General features: G+C 46.9%; 1 protein-coding gene and 1 long non-coding RNA gene across 3 annotated transcripts; one reads left to right on the forward strand and one right to left on the reverse strand.

The window, feature by feature from the left end:
- Positions 1-1,185: 1,185 nt before the first annotated feature.
- On the forward strand, positions 1,186-17,805 carry slc4a2b (solute carrier family 4 member 2b). Of its 2 annotated transcripts, XM_049749433.2 has the most exons (24): positions 1,186-2,419; positions 5,456-5,602; positions 7,673-7,832; positions 7,939-8,159; positions 8,346-8,449; positions 9,083-9,291; positions 10,522-10,658; positions 11,000-11,092; positions 11,664-11,844; positions 11,928-12,063; positions 12,216-12,420; positions 12,617-12,722; positions 12,801-12,985; positions 13,058-13,268; positions 13,335-13,544; positions 13,618-13,766; positions 13,843-14,037; positions 14,437-14,706; positions 14,837-14,926; positions 14,997-15,163; positions 15,305-15,558; positions 15,646-15,815; positions 15,886-16,059; positions 16,143-17,805. In XM_049749433.2, exons 2-24 carry the CDS (start codon positions 5,564-5,566, stop codon positions 16,221-16,223), a joined length of 3,747 nt encoding a protein of 1,248 aa, XP_049605390.1. In that variant the 5' UTR covers positions 1,186-2,419; positions 5,456-5,563; the 3' UTR covers positions 16,224-17,805. The 2 variants fall into 2 exon arrangements, with proteins under 2 accessions (XP_049605390.1, XP_049605391.1); XM_049749434.2 differs by lacking the exon at positions 11,000-11,092 and having other exon boundaries at positions 1,187-2,419.
- LOC125986067 (uncharacterized) lies at positions 3,719-7,342 on the reverse strand. The gene is made up of 2 exons (XR_007487537.2): positions 6,198-7,342; positions 3,719-6,121 (listed from the first exon to the last, which is right to left on the reverse strand). It is a non-coding gene; the product is annotated as an uncharacterized lncRNA (long non-coding RNA).
- Positions 17,806-18,442: the final 637 nt, after the last annotated feature.

Genomic DNA, 18,442 nt, shown 5'->3' on the forward strand with positions numbered 1-18,442 from the left:
GAAAATGCATGAGAGGGGAGAGAAGGGTGAAAAATGTTTGATAATGCAAAAGCTGTGTTTGTTTTACCTCCCCCTCAGCTGACAGGATTTGGTGTGTAAAGCCTTGCAGAAAATCAACTCCGATTGAGGCCCGTTTACATGTGTGAAGATTGCCAGGTAAATCATTGTGCAATATTGACTGCAATCCTTCAAACGTGCCACATCTGGACCCCCAAGCACTTTGGTACCAGATTCTCCTTCTTAATTTCACTGTGGGATGAGATTGTCGTCCTTTAGCCTAGCGGGAGCCCGTTAGCTTGTGTTTTCTCACGAGCACAAATGCATTTATTACCGCTCGTCTGGCGGCGCTCTGTGAGAACTCGGCCCCGTGCAACCTGAGCAGCTTTCCATCCAAGTTTTGTGGCTGCCGCCCGAGCACACAAAAGGTCTTATTGTTGACTTTGAGTTCAAAGCAATTGTCTAAACGGGTCTGGAGAGCATGTTGAGCGATCTTGATTCAAATGATCAATGACTTAAAATGTTGAAGAACCACACAAGAATAGTTGTTTTTTTTTAAGCGATGCTAAAGATTCTGCAACTCGACAGTTTTTTTGCTCATATTTGAAACTGAACTCATTTTGAAATTCTTGGTAATGGGTTAAAGTTCTTGCGGTCAAAATGCGCTAACTGTTCCAGTCCGCTACTCGGAACTTTCCATTTCACTTGTCCAAAACAATACCCCCTAGTCGTAATCTCGGGTTTAAAAATGATTGAAAGTTTATTGCTTTTTCCTCTGGAGAACAATAAGTTAGTATTTATATTGGCTGTTACGTAAGCGACCAGCTCTCGGTCGCCCCTTAAATCCCTGCGCGCCCTCGGACAGGTGCCGTCTCAGTCCTAGGAGGCTCACGGCGATGTAGCTGTTTGCGGACCCCTCTGTGCTGATGTGTCGGACCGACCCGAATCCTCAATCGTGTTAGCGCACACGACCGTACTGGCGGAAAGGCTAAAGTCCCACGGGGCTATTTAGGGCAAAAACACTCCATGCTATCATCGCGCACGAGCGGCACTAAATCCCTTCAGAGATTCGCGGGCCGGGCAGCTGTCGGGTGGCGGCCATCGCAGACTGGTGGAAAAGACGAGGCATTGGGGGAAAATTTCGTCTCTTCCTTACGGAAAAGTAACCACGCGGGTAGGTGAGTCACCAGAAAAACAACAGTCCTAGTTTTAGCCAACTGGTATCAGCTAGAATTGTTCTGAATCGTATTCCTGATTGTCACTTGTTGTTAGGCAGAGTTCATATTTTTGCATTTGAATCACTCTATGACATGAAAAGTGTAAGAGAGACCGTAAAACAGCACCATCTTGTGGACTTTTACTCTATAATTAATAGAAAAGTGTTTAACGGCGTGCCAGGGTTAAAGCAATGTTGTTCATCCTCGGCGCCTCCGTTGGGTCACACACCTCTTTTACATAGTTTTGTTTCGTTCCTGGAGGCTATTTTTAGCAACTCGATGGGATGGAGGAAAACACCAAGCGACATATTTAGCCGTCTGTCATTTTTCCCCGTTCCACGCAGGACGCTCATGTGACTTGTCAGCGAGCCCCGGTCCCTGGGGACAAACAATTCTGTCGTCTCCGGGGTTTGGATATTTTGTCGGCCCAGAGGCTCAAATAAGCCCATGTGGAATGCGCGGCTTGATTATTTTTGCAAAGGGGTCGTAGCGACTTGTTTGGATCACAGGACCTTCTTTGTTCCCCAACACAATTAATCCAGTTGCTTTTGTGACTTTTAGGTGGGATTCTTTGTGTAATGATTTTGTTGTTTTGCTGTGACGTGACAAAATGGATGCTTGGTGGCATCTATTATTTATCCTCTTCATGTGTTATATCGTGAACTGCATATGATATCTGGCAGATATTTTGGGGAAGATTGTCAATTAATCAACATATTAATGATCAATAAATGACTTTCAAAATAAATTGAGACGACATGTAACATTGTTTTACTTTATCAAATTATACATTTGTGAAGTTCAGTGAGCCATATGTAAACCTTTTTTTGCGCTTTCAAGACATGCTAAAATTCCACTTATTAATCATCGGGATGACTGATTGACCACTTTTGAGGCAGCGGTGTGTGTGTGCGTGCGTGACTCAGTGTCGGATAGGGCCTGCAGTCACATGGCTACTTGTCAGCAGGCTCCAGGAAGAAACTTAATCCCGCAGAGTGAGGCGGCCGCTATCAGTGGGCGCACGTTGGTCCGAGTGGTTGGACGCTCGCTTCACATCTAACTTTTTTGTCCTCTCTCTCTCTCGTGTATGTTTGCCGTTTTGCTGCACTCTGCCCAGAAGCGTCTCTCCCTCCACCTGCCTGCAGAGTTCACGGTTGCACTTCCTACCATGTCTGCGGTGGCTTCTCTGCAGTAAACAAAGCAAGGTACGGAGCTTTACCTTTTGTTGATTGCCTTTTTAACATTAACGCCAATTTGAGTGTGTTGAATATTTTGCGTGGTAATTTTTTTAAATCGGAGTAACATTGTTTTTACAATATGAGTCTTTAGCAAATGGTTAATGTCACTTAATAGTACAAAAAAAAAACAGGAGCATAATAATGTCAACAGGAAAAAGTCAAAAAGAAAAGAAGGAAGGAAATTCACAGCTCCAAGTTTTAGGGAAATTTGAGTGATCCTTTGATTTGATTGTTGCTTCAAGTCATCCTTGTTGGGTGCAACGGTACAATAACAAAGCATTCAAATATTCAATTATTTCTTCAAAGACTTGATCTTACGAAACGCTTTATTATTTATTCCCTTTGTTATGCACTCTACAAGCTTTGTTTACATGTATGTAAAACAAATAAATAAACAAGTGTTAGTAAGAATATGATTAGCATTTGTTTTGGGGATTTTCAATAACACTTCCAGGCTGTCCTTGTCGGCGTTCCTTTCTTGCCTGTGTTCTGACATCATCTGATAAAACATTAAGGCCACAATGTGCGTATCATGAGGGGGCTGCAAAAGGACGCGCGGGCTTGAAAAAAAAATCTGCTTGTCATTGTAGCAGGTTTTGTAAGTGCAAGCACGTACGGTCGAAATGCTAAACATGGTGGAAAGGGCGAGCAGTCAGTTCGAGCATCTTCAATGAGCTCAGTAAGATTTCAAATCAGTTTTCTTTGGCATTTAACAACAAGGATCAATTTTCATAATCATTAGTATGCATTTCTATTCTGACCTTTTATTGTCATTTATAAACAGGCTACCTGTGACCTTCATTGAAGTGTGTCACATGACCATGACAAACAATCATGGTTTGTTTTGTTTTTTTAAGTAGAAGTAAAAATGACCAATGGAGGTTATGGCATTGCACAAGTGCACACACCCTCATACGATTCCAGATGTGGCTGTGGTCAGAATTAACCCAACGTTCAAACTCGTGGTAAATGAGATTCGGGATGTTAAATGCGGTGGATTGTGGGTCACATTAATGGTCTAACGCAGTGGTTCTTAACCTTGTTGGAGGTACCGAACCCCACCAGTTTCATATGCACATTCACCGTTAGTGATTTTTTTTTTTTTTTTTTTAATTCTAGACATAGATGTTTTTTACTGGTGCACAAAATGAGCCATGCATGAACATCACCTTGTTCAAAGAACAAAACCAACACAATGCATGAACTCACAACAAATTACATACTGGTAAATCAGAATTTACACAATAAATCAGGTTTGTTCGGACCTCCTCAGTGGAGGCTCTGTCGAACCCCTGAGACTGACTCACCAAACCCCTAGGGTTCGATCGAACCCAGGTTAAGAACCACTGGTCTATCGATTTGGAAAAACTTGGCATTTGAACAGGGGGGTGTAGACCTTTTATATCCGCACCATACATGCCTGAGTGGCAGCGGCATCTACTGTATCACTCGTATATTGCTCGCCCCGATAGAAGGCTATAGCGGGCACGACCATCAATGGCAGGAATTTATTTGGTGTATTTTTATGCCGCCGCCAGACAGATCAGTCGCACATCAATCATAATTCACAACAAGGGGACGAGGAACGCTTCTATTCTTAGTCGTTGACGGTTTGATGTTTTCGGATTCTCGCACCAAATTTGACACACCGAAGAGAAGAGTGTGATTAACAACTCCGTCCAATATGAATGATTAAAAAATGTGTAAACAACAATAAAGAAAAAGACAAGAGTGCGAGGCGCCAGGACTCTGTTAAGAGGACATGATGAAGCTCTACTTGGAATTGCTTTTTTTTTTTTTTAGTCCTCGCTTCCTCTTGCACACTCAGCATTCATCCATTTCTTTTTCGGCAGAGTCAGCTGTTGCATAAGGCGCCTCCTGTTCCGTTTCAGCCGTGCCCCACGCCAAAACACAATCTCCGCCCAGGTGTCGCCCTCAATAGGACAATTATCGTTGTCTTAGCGGTGTTATTATACTTGTTCTCGCGGGTAGGTGGGCTGCTGGTTCCCATAGTCCGGGCTCCACATCCCACCCTTGTGTAACTTTATCCCCGTGCCTCTACCATCCTGGAAGGGGTGTTCGTTTACTGGGAAAATAAAGTGTGTATAGCGAGGTGAATGACTTCGTTATCTCCATTAGTGCAAGCGGGCTTACAGGGTGGATGACATTTTTGCAGTCATTTTAGCCTAGGAAAGTCAGCTAGCATAATGCTAACAAGCAATGCAATTAGCCTAGGAAAGTCAGCTAGCATAATGCTAACAAGCGATGCAAATCAAGGCATCGTGTTACTTTGATTTTATTGTATACTTCACAGACCGCAGTCTTCAAAGCGAGCCGTCATTCTCGGCGTGCAATTACAACCCGAGTCGGAATCTCTGTCAACAAGGTCACCGATATGACCCACTGCATGTTTGTGCCAAGGAATCTTCATCATCGCCAGACAGCCCACTCGCAATTGGCGACACATTAGCCCCCCCCCCGCGCTATAGATAGCCCTTTACATACGGTTATAATTGTTGGAAAGGACACAGCCCGCATGCCGAATGTAGAGAAGGTTAGCCGAAAGCACTGCCGCCATCGCTGCTTATTAAAAGTCTCCCTGCACAGTAGCGCACGGCGTTATCAGGCTCTTATCTCGGTAATGGTTAATGACCTTGGATGGCGGCAAAGACGGCCCTCGGGCCCTGGAAATGAGAGCACCCCAAAAAAAAAAAATCTGTGTGTACTGTCCAAGAAAGCTACATGTTGCCCTTTTATTTCAAACAGAAAATGCTAAAGTCCTCATGATGTTTTTTTTGCTGACTGCATTGTTTTGTAGTGCAATGCTTTTATTGCACGGCTGCAGACTGACTGTAATTACGCGCGATTATATGGGACAAAAGGTCACACACACCGCAATGGAGTTTTCAGCGCTGACGTTTTGTTGGCCGTAGTTCAGTTATGGTGATGGAGGCATGGCATGGCAAAAAGATCCCTTCCTGAATCTCTTGTCTGTGTTTCCAGGTTATGCTGCCCAAAAGTTGCCTGAGTCCCAGCGAAAAAGAGAAGGGCTAACCACGTCACAGCGCAACTCCAGCAGCTTTTCCCAAAGCGTGTCCACCAAGCAGAGCCATGAGCAACCACGCCCCTCCCAAAAAGATCACGGATAGCGTAAGTCGGCCCGCAAAATCTTTTTCCAGTCACGCCGGCCCAACTAAAACGTGTCCAACTTGACTGCCAAAAGTGAATCCTCCGTCCGTTTCTCTGAAAGGCTTGAAATAATCTTCGGCCAAAGTTAGCGACATTCCTCTGCCGCACGGAGACGTCCAACTAAGATCCCTCGACTGAACATAGCGTGCAAGTTTTTAAAGGGGACATTTCGTTCGTCTCTTGCGTATTCCAAGAACGGTAATTTAGGATTCTGGCATCCCGGGAATTTTACTGTAAGCATTACTATCTGACCTTTTACCCGGTTTTCTTCACCCCCCCAAGCTCATCTTCTTTTTTTTTTTTTCCTGGCTCAAGGTTATCAGGAAATAGTTTATTGCGTTAGTGCTCCAGTGAGTAGACGATGACATTCTTGGAGAATGTCTTGACTGTTAGAAATGTAGCAAATACCTGACTGGACAAAAATGATTTCAATACTTCTTCAATGACGCCGGACAGGCCACTGAAGTGTAGTTTAATTTCCTGTAAAAAAAAAAAATAAGTGTCATAAAAGCAGCTGATATCGAAACGTTAACCCAGATCGGTGTGTCACACTTACGAGCAGGAAGTGTGGCCGTTGAGAAGCTCACCAAAGATATATTGAGAAAAAAAAAGTTTGTTTGCACTGTGACACTTCCCGCGTCCCCATTGGCTCCTCGCTCAGCTCCAGCTGAGTTAATGATTACATCCGACAACAACTGCCGATGAGCTGTCTGTTGGATATTTAGGGTCGAGCATTGAGTCATATGGTCCTCCTTCTCCTGAAGACCTGCTGCTGCGGTCATGTGACCAGCACTAACCGGAATGACAAATGTGGTTTGGCCGTATAGAGGATCTCTTCCTTGAGTGGCTTTCTTGTTTTTGCGCTTTTTCGAGGCGATTCTAGTTTTCACCCCTACCAATCACCTCCATGGACTATCTGTACTCATTCAAGGTGAGTTTGGCATTTCAGCGGGATTTCCCACAGGCCAAAAGGAAACAGATCGTTGGAGTCTCAGTCCCTCGTGGCTCGTTCCACAAAGAGGCCAGGGTTGGGTTACACTTTAATAGCTTTTACTACCGAAATTTGATTGACGAGAAATTGTTGGCGTAGAGGTTTGCTACTCTGGACGGAAATGTGACGATATCTTATGCACACTGTTTAAATGGGAAAATGGTTACCATGGTTTCCAAATCTAATACTTTCCAAAACTATATCCACTCGTCGGTGATGGAGACAAACGTCCGTGGCAATGAATGAGTTAATAACGCCCGTACAACATTCACAGCCACGCGTTAGGATATGACAGTGCTCCCCCCCTTCCCCTCTAAGTGCTGACGGTGTAGGATTTGTAGGAAGTGCACCCATAATCTCCTGCACGGTCTTTATACGCTGCTGTCACCACAGCGTCAGTTTCAGGTGCTTTTTCATCACATGGCGGCATTTCTGCTGACTGCTTCTCGGGAGAGTCGAAACATCACCTTCCCCGTATTTTTGTTTGCCCCTCGGCTCCCTGGGCTTGTTTTGGCACTTGGTGAGCGCTGGAAAATTGTCTCACCTCCGCGAGAATCCCTCGCACGTCTCTCCCAGCTCCGGGGATTGGCCGTGTGAAAATAAACCGCTTCGGAGGATCTTATGTTGCTTTGTTATATTTCCTGCGGAGGTTTTTAAAGCGATACAGTGATCTAGTCTTAAAATATAAGATCAACTTTGAATTGCACAAATGTCAGATGTGCGAGTTTAATAAAAAAAAAAAAAAAAATAAAAAAAGATCTTCAAAACAGCCTTTTGTTGTTTTCCTATGCGAGATTTGACATCCAGCGGCGGCGGAAAAACAATCCGTTATCACTACGATGTGGACAAACTGTAACGGAACCCAGCACATGCTCACTGTGTACAATTCTTGAGAGGGCCATCGCGTGATTTGAGGCTTCCACTCTGGGAGTCCTGTCTGCACCACAGCTTCCTCTAGTGGCCATTTAATGAACTTACTTGACCCAAGTTTTCTTTCGTGGAAGGCCACATGCTCACGGCCGCGTTGTTTGTCCTTTCAGCCCGAGGCGTCGTCTTCACGCAGGCCGCCGCAAGTGGACGACGATGACGACGGCGACCTGAACAAGGCGTTGGGGGTCCAGCGCTTCCAGCACATCCTCAAGCCGTCCACATCCGTGCCTGATGAGCAGCACCACAACTATCATGAAGAGGACATCGAATGTGAGCGTCCCTCTCATCTTGCTTTCTTTTAGGAACGGCTGATTTCAACTTGAGCGGAAAAGTTAAGCAGAAGTTTGCTTAGACTGACCCAAACTGCGTCCCGCAGACCACCGCCACTCCTCCCACCACATCCACCGCCCTCTGTCCAAGTTGCCCCAGGACGGGCGTCGCAAGAAAAGCAACAAAAAGCGGCGCAAGGACAAGGACCACAAAAGCGGCCATGTCCCTGGCACCGGTCCCATCGATGAGGGCGAGGACGAGGAGGAGGAAGAGGAGGAAGGGCAGGAGGCCGGTGCCGCCTCTTCTGAGCCAGTCGCCGTTGCGGAGGTAATATCTGACATTTGTTCTGTCGTTTGCATCATTTCCTGTATTAATATTTTAGTGCAGTCTAAATGATTCATGTAATAATAATAATAAAGAAAAAAATAACAATAACAATAATAAAGAGAAAACATTTAAGTCCGTTTTTTTTTTTTTTTTTTCACAACACAATGTTTTGCTTGTGTCCTTCAGTTCTTCTTGTCCGATGACGATCAAGTGGGTGTCCCCGCCCGGGACCTGGACGTGGTCCCGCACTCGGCCGCGGGAGCCGATGCTGACGACGGCACGTCCACCGAGTGAGTGCGGCATTTTCCCTTTTTTATTTCTTTCCATCTTGTTTTTTGTACGTTGCCATGTCTCCGGCATCCAGTGGTCCCGCTGTGCGCGTTGACGCGATGCACCCCAGTAATCCCGTATATCAGCTGTCGCTATAGACGATGCGGCCCGCCTCCGCAGAGGCTGGGCTCCGCGCATGGCATTTATACCTCGCCGCGTATACTTTATCAAGTCTGTGGCCCGAGCAAAGCGGAAAGTAGCCGCGGAAGCTTTTTTTTAAGAAATATAACCGATAGAAGCTTTCGTTGGACGGTGAGTTCATTAACATTCATTTGAATTTATAACCTTGATCGCGTTGGCTGTCATTGGAAAGGTTTGCTTCTTTTATCGCATACAGTTTGGGACTATATCTCCACTTTTGGAAGTGAGGGAAATGACATCAAAAAATTAATACAGTATGTACAGTAATCTGTAAAAGAATAAATATGATATTATAATACATTATATATATTATGTTATTATATATTATATATATTATAATAAATATGATATAATATATTATGTTATTATATATTATATATATTATAATATAACTAATGTACAAATATTTTAAAATATTAACATACTTTTTTTTTTTTTTTTTTGCCTTTCAGCAAACCTGGGTTGTCAGACGTCCCCGTCCCGCCGCACTCGGAACACCCGCCGCTGGCCCGCGTGTCCTCGACAGGCCGCAGCTACGACCTACAGGATCGTAGGCGAACCGGCAACATGACAGGCGCCGAGCAGGCCAAGTACCAGCGCATCCCCACTGATGAGATTGAGGCCCAGACGCTCGTCTCCGCCGATTTGGACGGCATCAAGAGTGAGTGCGGAGCGGGTTGTTGACGTTTTTGCTCTCAGCGGGATGTCTTATTGGACCGTGCGGTGCCGCGCGGCTCCCTCCCTCTTGTTATGAAATGAGCCCCTCCCGCTGTCAGCTGAGGCCTCTGGATGGCAGCCCAAGCCCGCACGGTGGTTAATTGCCAAAGACGGGCCGACACGGGGTTCACCGCCCCGATTAATTAGCGGAAAAAAGTCGGACAAAGTCACTCTGGGGATGTGTGGTCATTATGGGGCTTAGTGACACAAGCTTCACTGTGGTGTCACTCGCCCCCCCACCCCCCATCATAAATTAGTGGTGGCAAAGTACAAATACTTTATTACTGGACTTGAATCATTTTTCTGATATCTGCACATGAGTATTTATTTTCTGATGACTGAAAAATTAGATCTGCAGTTCGGGCTGGCCAACATATGCAATAATGTACAATAACATACTTTTGAATATTTTGTCAATACTTACATTCTTGTTTTGCTACTGTACAAGTCGCATTAGCTTAGCAATTAGCACGAGTTCTCAGTCTTCGCCAGTATTCACCACACTTGAGGTGAGGATTAATGATTTTTTTTTTTTCCAACCAAATATTTGTGGTTCACCTTGCGCCCAGAGTATCATTACGTTTGCCACATCTGCTGTAAATCATTCTGGGAAAGCAGCTCTGTGCCTGGCTGCTGGTCAACAATCGGAATTATTAGATGGCCAGGACTCCCCTTTTGTTCCACCCCAAGCAAATTAACGCTACTGTGTGCTGATCTGCTCTGATGGCTTCAAGCGGGGGGTTCAGGCGCCGGTCAAGAAATAACCACTTTTTCTTCCAATTGGTGGAAACGCTTGTCGTGTACTCACCTGTGTGAACGGCGAGGGCCCGCCCCCTCCCTTCAAGTTATGGATCTGCCTCTCTTTGCACCATCTCTGTCCTAAAAGTGCTCGTGAACACCATCACGGGCTAGTTTTAGATGAGTCGGTCAATGCAGAACAAAATCAGAAGCATCACGGTTTGTTACATAGGACCAACCAACCCAGACAAAGGTAAGTTTGAGATTCCATAAGATTCTTTCTGTTCTCCTTTTAATGCCGTGATTCTAAAAGTGTGGGTTCCGTCTAGTGGCACGACAACTTGATGTTAATTTCTTTTTTTTAATCCAGTATATCTTATTTCTTCAGTACAGTTAAATTGAACATTAAATCTGAATGTCTTAAATCTGTCACCAGGCCACCGTTTTGAAGATGTCCCCGGCGTGCGCAGACACCTGGTTCGAAAGAGCACCAAAGGCCAGGTGGTACACACGGGCAAGGACTACAAGGAGACCGCCTCTCGCACCCGCAAGCAGGACCGCACACCACACGAGGTAAGAATGCTAATCGACACAAAAATAAAACCTGCCTTCATGTTTTAATTTCATATTTTACCGCTTGTATTGACACACAATACTGGAGCCTACTCGACACTTCCCGTAATCATCTCCATCTCTAGGCTGGATTTGTGGATGGGTGGGTGGCTGATTAATAATGAATGAGTGACTTCTTTCCTTCCACACCAGCGAACAAGGGCCGGCTTAGGCAACCGGACACCGGACGCTCCTGCCGTTATGATTTATTAACACACACACACACACAAAACCGTCAGCTCGATGCCCGCGTGGGCCTTTCAGTCCTCTGTCCTTTTCCGTCCGGCTCCCCTGCCCCTCAGCCGATGCCGGTCATTCTGTACCGCTCCTTATCTCGGCCAAAAGGCGTCCTGCTGGACGCGGGCGGCAGCGCGGTGGCCTCCACATACAAGAAGGTGAGGCCAGCCAGGTGGCACCCCCTCCCACCTCGTGTGAGCGTGATTTCACAGGCATGTAGCACGACGCAGACGGCCCGGCGAGCATGGAGTGACTCTTAACAAATATTGCATCAATTTGAGGGAACTTGCTTTTGTGAAGAACTCACCTGGTCAGCCATCCGTCACTTAGGTGGACCAGGAAGCAGGAAAACGTAATATTGAGCCCATGTTCTCTTAACATCACATAAATGACAGTGGCAAACTAATGTTTGTGTCACTCACATGCTTTCAAGCTTTCATTCGTGTAGTGTGGAGTGCAAAAAAAAAAACTACTAAGTTCAGTTCGGTTGTATTCAACTTTTACATTAATTTACATAATTTTTTTTAAAGAATTATTTTATTATTTATATATTTGTATTATTTATCTTATTTTTATGTATTGATTGGGGGGTAAAAAGCTTTTATGTTTCATACTTTTAACAAGCGCTACTTTAAAGAACCGAGCATGGAACCTGTTTTTGCACATACTTAAATTCACAAGCACGTTAGTTTTTCCACAGCAGTGACCACGTTGCTCCTCCCCCTTTAGGTGTTTGTAGAGCTGAACGAGCTGACCATGGACAAGAACCAGGAAATGCGGTGGAAGGAGACGGCCCGCTGGATCAAGTTTGAGGAGGACGTGGAGGAGGAGACGGACCGCTGGGGCAAGCCGCACGTGGCCTCTTTGTCCTTTCGCAGTCTGCTGGAACTCCGCAAGACCATCGCGCACGGTAAGACGTTGAAACAAAGTGAAATTAAACCGAGCAGACAACAAAACTCATTATTCCACTGGGCTGCATTTGTGTTTGCGCAGGTGCGGTCCTACTGGACCTGGACCAGAAGACCCTGCCTGGCATCGCCCACCAGGTGGTGGAGAAGATGATAATTTCTGACCAGATCAAAGCCGAGGACCGCGCCAACGTCCTGAGGGCCCTGCTGCTCAAGCACAGGTGAGCGCCAATTGCATCAACCTCCAGCCGAGATCATTTCCTCCCACCGGCGGAGCCCTGCAAATTCCTCGAAGATTAAATTTTGTCCAACCGTCTGGAAAAATCCTACCGAGATGCTTTGAAATTCCTTTGGTAAACTGTTTTCTCCGCAGCCATCCAAGCGACGACAAGGAGCACAGCAGCAGCCCCTTCCCCAGGAACATTTCGGCCGGCAGCCTGGGCAGCCTCATGACCCACCACCACGCCGCAAACCATGCCCACCCGCCCGAGCCCTCCGTCACCGACCCACTGATGAGCAACACGCACGCGGCGGGCGACTGCGACGTGCACATTGATGTGGAGAAGAACGACGTGCAGGTACAGTCACTGGCATCAAGCCCATGTCGCAAAAGAAACGGTCAAGAATTGTTTTGTCTGCATGACTGTATTATACTGCCTCCTGGTGGCCAAGGCCAGCACCCCAAAACAACAAAAACTCTCAAGCTGGTCTTCACAGAGGAGAAAGAATACATGTCTGTTACTACTTCTTTAAATTGTCCCGCCTCCACAACAGAGAGAGCCCAGCATGGTTTCAGGCATGCATCGCTCCAAGTCCAAGCACGAACTCAAGCTCCTGGAGAAGATTCCAGAAGACGCCGAAGCCACCGTTGTCCTTGTGGGTGAGTCTGCAAGCTCCAAACAGCAAGGGCGGTCGAATCGTCTTGTGAGGTGTCGAGCCATTTCCCGCTGCATTGCAGGCAGCGTGGACTTCTTGGAGCAGCCCACAATGGCGTTCGTGCGACTGCAGGAGGCCGTGGAGCTGGAGTCAGTGCTGGAGGTTCCCGTGCCCGTCCGCTTTCTGTTTGTCCTGCTGGGGCCTGCCACCACCAGCATGGACTATCACCAGATAGGACGCTCCATCTCCACGCTCATGTCCGACAAGGTGCGATGGAGTTTTTGGCTTTCTTCCTTTAAAAGAAAAATCATCATTTCGCTGATTTGAATGCGGCTCCAGCAATTCCATGAGGTGGCCTACCTGGCGGATGACCGGCAGGACCTCCTGAATGCCATCAACAGCTTCCTGGACTGCAGCATCGTGCTGCCGCCGTCGGAGATGGGCGGCGAGGAGCTGCTGCGCTCTGTTGCACGATTCCAGCGGGAGATGATGCGCAAGCGGGAGGAGGGAAAGTTGCTGGCTGATGAACCCAAGAGTCTGGAGGAAAAAGGTAGACCTTGATAATCCAGGACCAGCCAGAACTCAACGTAACCTCCCCGCCTGTGTTTGCCACCAGAAGCCCTCATCACGCCTTTCAAGAAGTCCGACGACGACCCCTTGAAGCGCACCGGACGGCCTTTTGGCGGCCTGATACGAGACGTGAGGCGGCGCTACCCAAAATACGCCAGCGACTTCAAAGACGCCCTCAACAGCCAGTGCATGGCCGCCATCATCTTCATCTACTTCGCCGCCCTCTCTCCGGCCATCACCTTCGGAGGCCTGCTGAGTGAGCACCGCCGCAAGTGAATACTTGCCGTCCGTCGTTCTCAGGCGCGAACCAGATGCGCATGTGTTCTCAGGCGAGAAGACGGAGGGTCTGATCGGCGTGTCGGAGCTCATCGTGGCCACTGCCGTGCAGGGCATTGTCTTCTGCTTGCTTGGAGCACAGCCTCTGCTGGTTGTCGGCTTTTCTGGACCCCTTTTGGTCTTTGAAGAAGCGTTTTACTCCGTAAGTCCAAAATCCTCACCCACCGACCAAAACACTCAACTCAGCGAAATCAGTAACATCCCATTTGTGGTTCCAGTTCTGCAAGTCCAGCAACATGGAGTACCTGACGGGCCGTGTCTGGATCGGCGTGTGGCTGGTGGTTATCGCGCTCGCCACGGTGGCCTTTGAGGGCAGCTTCCTGGTGCGCTTCGTCTCGCGCTTCACCCAGGAGATCTTCTCTTTCCTCATTTCGCTCATCTTCATCTGCGAGACCTTCCTGAAGCTTGGCAGGGTAAGTAACAAGCAGCATAAAATAAAAAAATCAGGCTTGCCGGTACCTTTGCGTCCATGATGCTAAAGCAAGTGGATTTAATCACTCCTGACCAACGTTCAGAACTCAGGGCTGAAATGAACGCGTTGTTCTAACAAGTGAAGCTCAAATCTCCACTGATGGATTGGACTCGAATGTTGATTGGATGGGCTTATCCAGGGTTTATGTTTTTTTTTTTTTCCATCTTAATCTCTGCTACTCAAAGCTAATTGAGAGAAAACTATGCTAGGAACAATCACCAGATTTGAACTCATCACAAATTAAATGTGCATCAGGGTCAGGACAAAAAAAACTATAACGACATATCTATGTTTACATGTCTATGTAAATAAAATAACAGCTACTGTGGCCACTGGGCAGATTTTCACTCAGCACCCTCTGAGGCGCTGCCCGCTGGACCCACTCCTACCTTTGAATGACACGGCGGGCCGGAATGCATCTGTAGAAGACACCACGGCGATTCCGCTCAGCATCTCCAACGTCACCGAAATTCCCAAGGTGACCAAGATGGCTGCCGGCCCAACGAATGAACCCAATACAGCGCTGCTGTCGCTCGTTCTCATGGCTGGAACGTTCTTCATTGCCTTCTACTTGCGCAAGTTCAAGAACAGTGCCTTCTTCCCCGGAAGGGTGAGAAATAAGTTCTTTGATACATGAAAAATATTATAATAATTATAATTTAAAAAAAAAAAAAAAAAGCATTGCGTTGTTCTTCCTTTCTTGAGCACGTCTCCTCAGTGTTCCCGTGTTATGTCCTCAGCTACGCAGGCTTATTGGCGATTTTGGGGTGCCCATCGCCATCCTCCTCATGGTGCTCGTGGACAACAGTTTAGAAGACACGTACACGCAAGTAAGACAAGACTCATTCCGAGCGGGTCAGTTCGAGAAAGAGCCTCACAGAGTTTTGGATGTGTGTTTAGAAACTGAATGTTCCGAGCGGTTTCTCCGTGACCAAGCCCGACAAGCGCGGCTGGGTCATCAGCCCGCTGGGTAGCGACGGCGAGTTCCCTGTCTGGATGATGTTTGCGTGCAGCCTGCCCGCTCTGCTCGTGTTCATCCTCATCTTCATGGAGACTCAGATCACCACGTGAGTAGACAAAAAAAAACTGGCGGCACCTAAATAGATGTCGAAATAACACACGAGCATAAACACCACCAAAACAAACACGTGAACGCCAAATATTTATTTTCAGGTAATTATTAGAGCATCTGATGTTCTTCCCGACAGGCTGATAGTGAGCAAGAAGGAGCGCATGCTGGTGAAAGGCTCCGGCTTCCATCTGGACCTGCTCCTCATCGTGGCGTTGGGTGGCGCCTCGGCGCTGTTCGGTCTGCCGTGGATGGCGGCCGCCACCGTGCGCTCAGTGACGCACGTCAACGCCCTCACCGTCATGAGCAAGGCCGTGGCCCCGGGTGACAAGCCTCGCATCCAGGAGGTCAAGGAGCAGCGCGTCACGGGGCTCCTGGTGTCCGTCATGGTCGGTGGGTGTCGATCAAACCGAACCCGATAGGCGGACCAGCTCTCCCGCTCAGGCGTCTTAACGGGTATCCGGTCCCGTCTCGCCGCAGGCATGTCCATCGTGATCGGGGACCTTCTGCGCAAGATCCCCCTGGCTGTGCTCTTCGGGATTTTCCTCTACATGGGTGTGATGTCGCTCAACGGCATCCAGCTAAGCGAGCGTATGATGCTGCTGCTCATGCCGCCAAAGTACCACCCCGACCACAGCTACGTCCGCAAGGTGGGAACCCAATTCGAGCAACACGCAAATGTGAATCTTTGGGAGGAACTGAATTTGTCTTCTGCTCCAGGTTCGAACGCTGCGCATGCATCTGTTCACCTGCATCCAGATGGTGTGCCTAGGCGTGCTGTGGGCCGTCATGTCCACGCAGGCGTCGCTGGCCTTCCCCTTTGTGCTCATCCTCACCGTGCCTGTCAAAATGTTTCTGCTGCCGCGCATCTTCACCTCCCGCGAGATGCTCAGCGTACGTAGCCCCAACACACAATTTGAAATATTCTCTTATTTTGCTCTACTCGACATTTTGCCAAACCGCAATTGTGTTTCCAGCTGGACGCCGACGACGCCGAGCCCACGTTTGACGAGCGCGAGTGCCACGACGAGTACTCCGAGATGCACATGCCCGTGTGAACTGCTGCCTTCGCCCCAGACACTCGTAGCGCCACCCGCTGGGAGGCCAACCTTGGCGCGCCCGGCTTCGTCCTCACCTGTGTGTCATGTCAACAAGTAGTTTACTTTTTATTTGAAAATTATTATTATTATTAGACTATATTTCAGGGGATTCCAAAATCATGACACATTTAAGCTTGATGGACACGCAACGTGATTTGTTTTAACCCTGAAAGGTTTGCTCTGATTCACATTGAATATGTGACGAACGCAGGGGAAAGTTTCCACTGTGTTTGCACACCGACTTACCCGCTGCCTTACTTACAAGTGCCTTATAAGTAGGAACTACTTAAGTATGTTTTTGGAGGACACCTGGACGCCTCGCTTTTCACTTTACTCAATGTTAGTAGCACTTTTTGTTTTTAAAACAAAGACAACAAATCAAAGAACTGTAACGCAGTGTGATTGTTTTTAATCATCAAATCACCTAACATTATTATTTGCCGTAGTCGGTGGCAACCTGGGAGTTATTTGTTGCGCTTTTCCACGTTTTGCAATGCTCTCAAATGCAACAATTGAGCGAGGGTCACTTGACCTTTACCTGCGCTAAGTTGCAGTGACCAGAAATGGTTATTTTCTGTCTGTATTTTTTCCTAAATGTACTAAAACTCATTGCATGTGACATACACTGTACATTTAAATTAGCGGTAAGGAACACTGAATCACCACTATAACGAAACGCTAACAGGCTTATCGTAGCGTAACTTGCTTGACAAGCTGACCAGATGTAAGCTATTGTTATATCAAAAGAGCGTGTTTGACAAGCTAACAAACGAGCTGCTACTCTTAGAGTATCGTAGACCAGCAAGCTTGACTACTTGAACTCTATTTATTATCGTAGAACCAGCTAGCTTGGGGATCTAATTTGCAAGGAAACAGACAATCTGGCTAAGTAGTTGCCTCTTAAGTTGTCAGATAACTAGTCAAACTAGAGAGCTGTCTAACTAACCTACTCCTCACTAGTTACCTCACCAAGTTAACTGGTCTATGTTGGTGATTGCTACTTTACTACTTGCATGGTAGTTAGCTTGTCAGGGCACCAGAGGGAGACAAAAACAAACTTTTTTTTTTTTTTTTAAATGCCGCTACATCATTTTTTTTGTCCCTAATCAAATACTTTTACGTTCAAGCACAGAGTGGAATTGTTTTTTGCCCAGGAATATTTAGTAGTGCCAAACAGTCCATCCAACATAATGAACATTCCACCCTTTCTCCGTAACAATTGTCGACAATTGAACAAGTTGAAGGCTCTTGGTTGCTGTTGTGTGACATCACCCAAAAAGTGCCTGCAGGAGCATGAAGTGGTGAATTAAAAGAGATAAATATTTAGCTGTTGCATTATAAGCTTCACTGCTTGTTCTTATTCGGGCTGAATTCAAACACACGCGTAGTTTTAATGTTTGCTTGTGGTGCCTGTGAATGGTGTGAGTGTATTCTGTGTATGTTTTTGATGATGATAATGGAACACAGATGCCACTACTGAAGCTCTCTTGTACATTTGACGCTTTACTATTGATGGCAAATAAACGTTATTTTCTATTTATTCCTCATGTCACTTTGGCCCATTTATCTTTCTGCCCACATTGTCAGAAATGGAGTTTGTCTAGTCTGCCTGTCAATCAACACCTTTGTGACAGTCATGGGGTCTGTCTATCGTGCACCACTTTGTGGAGAGTTCCAGTTGCATAATTTCAGACTTAAGGGGTGTTCGTTTTAAGGGGGCGGGAAAAAAAGAGAAAGGGGAGGAGATGGAGGAGGAGGAGGAGGAGGAGGGAGGTTGGACCAATCACCACAACACAAACAAACAGGGACGACTGACCGAAGATGGCCGCTTTGTTTCTGCTGCTCACCATTGGAGGAAGTTTATTGTGCACCTGCACAGAGGCACAAGAAGCTTACGGAAAACTCGAAGAGACTTTCAAAAAAGGTGTTAACTTGTCGCTGGAGAAGCTCAGCGAACACGCCAGCATCCAGAACCACTTTCTCTTCTTCAGGAGCGTCACAAAGTCCAACGTGGAGGTACTCTATCGATCTTGTGATAAAAACGAGCTTGTAATACCACTTTCTACCACCTCGGCTGTTGGGGCGCTAGCGAGTGTTGGTGGTAACAGCAATAAGTCAAGAACAAGCAGAGAAGAATCGAAAGCCTTTTTAAAGCGTTGAAAACACATTGTGTTCTA

The sequence above is a fragment of the Syngnathus scovelli genome, chromosome 18 (genome assembly GCF_024217435.2).
Source record: "Syngnathus scovelli strain Florida chromosome 18, RoL_Ssco_1.2, whole genome shotgun sequence".
NCBI classification, from domain to species: Eukaryota; Metazoa; Chordata; class Actinopteri; order Syngnathiformes; family Syngnathidae; genus Syngnathus; species Syngnathus scovelli.